At 35.2% G+C, this 4,223-nt stretch overlaps 1 protein-coding gene across 1 annotated transcript; it reads left to right on the plus strand.

Moving 5' to 3' along the window:
- The first annotated feature begins 3,138 nt into the window (after positions 1–3,138).
- Positions 3,139–3,591, plus strand: LOC145822192 (uncharacterized). Its single transcript, XM_082918794.1, has one exon. It carries the CDS (start codon positions 3,139–3,141, stop codon positions 3,589–3,591), a length of 453 nt encoding a protein of 150 aa, XP_082774920.1.
- The last annotated feature ends 632 nt before the right edge of the window (positions 3,592–4,223 follow it).

The following is a 4,223-nucleotide window of genomic DNA, read 5'->3' on the forward strand; positions in this document are numbered from 1 at the left end:
CCGAGTGTGAAACAGGAATTCACGATGTCACTAAGTTTAGCATAAAAATCATCAAACGTCTCATCATCACGTATAAAAAGAGTTTCAAAGGCAGAGGTGAGACGTTGAATTTCTGAACTTTTAACAGAAGTAGTACCCTCTTGAATCATTTCAAGAATGTCCCGAGACTCTTTTGCTACCTTACACGTGCAAATATGACAAAACTCTTCAGGTGTGACAGAGCAAAAGGGAATTGAGAGCCTTACTGTTCCAACTCGAGATTTGATAATCGAATGTGTCTCATTTATCAAGGGGTTTGGGAATATCAACACCATCAATGGTGACAATAGGTTCACTCCACCCATAGATCACACAGTGCTAAACTTTCTCATCGATAGATTTTAAAAACGCTCTCATATGAGCTTTCCAATAAGAATAGTTTGTACCATCAAGTAACGGACGTTTATGGGTCGAGTTACCTTCACGAATTAAATCCATATCACCAATCACACAAAATCACTCCTATAGTTTTGATAAAAACAAAGAGTGACCTGCTCTGATACCAATTCGAAAAACCTAAGTGATTCGTGATTAGATCAAGATTTAATTATTCCAATTCCCAATCAATTAAAACTCACAATCTAAATCATCAAGCACTTACGAAAGTGATTTAGATTGTTGTTTTTGAAAAAGAATAAATCGACATAAACAATTTTTACGTAGAAAAACCACAATTGAAGTCCCTTCAATTGTGATAAAAAAAATCACGAGTGAAACGCCACTAATCAATCCACTACTGAAGAAAAAAAGATTACAAAGATAACAAACAAATTACCCAAACGCTTCCAATTTGTCTTCAAATCTTCTGTATATCTTTCACCACAACTTTCGTCTCGGAATTGATTAGAGTGAAGTTGAATCCATAACTTCTATTGTCAAATCAACGACCACGCACAGTATCAAACTCCTTTGATACTCCACGTTTGAATCTCCGAATTCCACTGAAGAAGAACACTCTTGAATATGAACAATTAACCTCCTTGATGTGTGCTTATCAAAACATGAGTTTAATACTCAATCAAAACATCAAGGAAAACTAACAAACAACCCCAAAAGAAAACCCTAAACACCTTAAAGAAGATCTCAAAAATGTAATCCTAGATTTGGACTTAAACAAGTACTTTTAGAAGATAAGGGCAGCAAAGCTCGCTCGAGCGAAGACTCTCTCACTAAAGCGAGGAACCAAATACGCGTGTTTTCCTTAAGTGACTTCGCTCGAGCCACACTACTTGCGCTCGAGCATACAATAGTCTTTCTTAGGTTTTTGACAAATAGAAGTAGCTTTCGCTCGAGCGAGAATTCCTTCGCTTGAGCGAGCAAGACAACAAACTAAGGAAAATTGTAACTCAATAAAACATGTTTGTTCACGGGATTGACAAGACTAAGGGACCTAACATATTCAACAATTTTGAGAGCTGGAAAATTGTTCCAAGAGTTTTTGGTTAATGCTTGGGCCATAACTGAACAAAATAAGTTGACTTATTACAAGCTTAATCAAGGAAAAATCCGTGCTAAACTTTACCAAGATTTGACAGATATTGATCCAAAGGACCTACGACCCAATCAAATTGGTCAAAGTTTGTTTGGCCATCTTTATTTCTTGGAGGTCCTGGACACATGTTTGAAATCTTTCAAGATTCAATGGCTATCACACGATACAACCAACATCCAGACATTTTTCTCATCATGACTGCAAATCCTAATTGGCCAGAAATTACTTGGGCATTATTATCGCACCAAAAACCTATCGATCGTCCTGATTTAATTGCCTGTGTTTTTGAGTAAAAGAGAAAGTTCTTGATGAAGGAGATAGAAGCAAACCGAGTGTTTAGTAATAAAGTTGCGCATGTTTTTACAATTGAATTCTAAAAACAAGGCCTTCCTCATATGCATGCACTTCTATTTCTTAAGGGTCCAGACAAAATTCGGACATGTGCTCAAGTAGACAAATTGGTTTGTGCAAAATTTCTTGATCCAAATGATGAACCTACGCTTTTTGAAACTATCAAGTGTTGTATGGTACATGGACCATGTATGGAAAATGGTAAATGCAATAAGAGATACCCTCGAGCGTTCGCAGAAATAACTACTATGGATCAAGATGGACATCCTATCGATCGTCGTTGCAATAATGGTCAAGTTTATATTGTGAGGGGGAAAGAAGTTGATAACAAAGATGTCGTACCATACAATTCATATCTTTCTAAATGTTTCAACTGTCACATAAATGTGAAAGTTTGTGCCAGAATGAGATGTGTCAAGTATATACATAAGTACATTTACAAGGGTTATGATCGTACAATGATGGTGTTGGGATTGATAAATGAGATCCAACAATATCTCGATGCGAGGTATATTGGACCTCCAGAAGCTGCTTGGTGAATATTTGGTCATCCATTGCATGCAGAGATACCAACAGTTGTACGCTTAGCACTTCATTTACCTGGAATGCACCGCATTCTTTTTAATCCTGATGAATCATTAGAAGTAATATTTTCTAGAGCTGGGCAACAAATGTCAACTCTTATTGGTTTTTTTTGCATGTTGCGCTTCTATGGAAGATGAATGTCCATTTACTTACCAAGAATTTCCATAACATTTTGTTTGGCTTAATTCGAAAAGAGATAGAAACCAAGACAGCAGGGATATGCAATTGGTAGAATGTACTTTGTTAGCCCTAATTGTGGTGAGAGATTTTATTTGTGTTTGCTATTAACTGTTGTTAAAGGACCAAAATCGTTTCGATGCTTACGCACGGTCAATAATGTTTTGCATGATATGTTTAAATCAGCATGTGTTGCAAGAGGACTTTTAGAAGATGATGAAGAATGGATACAATGCCTTAAAGAGGCTGCAGTTATGAAAACTGGTCATCAATTGAGGAGATTGTTTACTATTATTCTTACTCAGTGCTCTCCACTACAACCATATGTATTATGGAATCAATTTTCAATGTATATATGTGATGATCTTGCACATAAGATTCGAACATTGTTTGCCATTTCTAAACCAACTGAGGCTCAAATTGAAGACTATAGTCTATATCTTTTGAATCAAATGCTCCAAGAATTGGGAAAAAGTTTAATTGACTTCCCGCCAATGCCGCAACCTTCTACAAATTGGAGTGCAGTAGTTGGTAACAAGTTGATATTCGAACATCAACAACTACAGAATGAGGCACAACAGGCAGATACAGAAATTATTACTGATCACCTCAACAATGATCAACGAACAGCTTATGATGCAATCACTTCCTCAGTCTTTGAAAATAAAGGAACTATTTTCTTTTTGAATGGAGGTGCAGGAATAGGAAAAACATTTTTGTACAATATGATTGCATTGAAGTGTCGCAGCCTTGGCCATATTGTTATTATTGTGGCTTCATCTGGAATTGCATCATTATTATTGGTAGGAGGTCGCACTGCTCATTCAACATTTTCCATTTTGTTGGATGTATTGAAAAATTCAATTTGTGGATTTAGCAAGCAATCATTACAAGCAGAATTGTTTAGAGAAACAAAACTTATAATCTGGGATGAAGTTCTTATGTAGCATAGACATCGTGTTGAGGCAGTTGATCGCACACTTCGGGACACTTGTGATAGTGAAAATTCATTTGGGGGTATCACTGTTCTTGGTGGAGATTTTCAATAAATCTTATCAGTTATAACCAAAGGAGTCCGTGAGCAAATTGTGAATGCATCATTAAGACATTCTTTTTTATGGAAAGATACATATGTTCTGTCTTTAAATTTGAATATACGCTTGAATCATGCAAATCTTGGAAATGCTAATTTTGCAAAATTCTTGATGGAGGTAATATTTTTTCAAACTTTTTCTCTATTATATGGTTCTTTTAAATTGACGAAATACATTTACGTTTATGTACTTTAATTGATTTTACTCACTACTTTATTTATTTATTTTTACAAATAGATTGGGACCAATCCTCAAGAAATTGTTAAATTTCCATCAACAATACACAAATCCTCAAGGAATTGTTATCCTGAAGGCATGGTGAAAATTATTGGGTTAAAATGAAATTTATTCAATTTGTTGGGAAAAAAAATTGAGGTGAAAATATAAATAGATGACCCGTATGGTTTTGGATTTTCAAGTGAATTTTAGAATTAGATTTTTGAAACGAGTTTGTCAAACTTAAAATGTTGTTTAGTTGTATATAT

Source organism: Camellia sinensis, chromosome 1 (genome assembly GCF_055761805.1).
Source record: "Camellia sinensis isolate YWXY chromosome 1, ASM5576180v1, whole genome shotgun sequence".
NCBI classification, from domain to species: domain Eukaryota; kingdom Viridiplantae; phylum Streptophyta; class Magnoliopsida; order Ericales; family Theaceae; genus Camellia; species Camellia sinensis.

Coding starts and splice junctions, on each gene's coding strand:
- LOC145822192 (XM_082918794.1), top strand. CDS start 3,139: ATGCCGCAACCTTCTACAAATTGGAGTGCAGTAGTTGGTAACAAGTTG.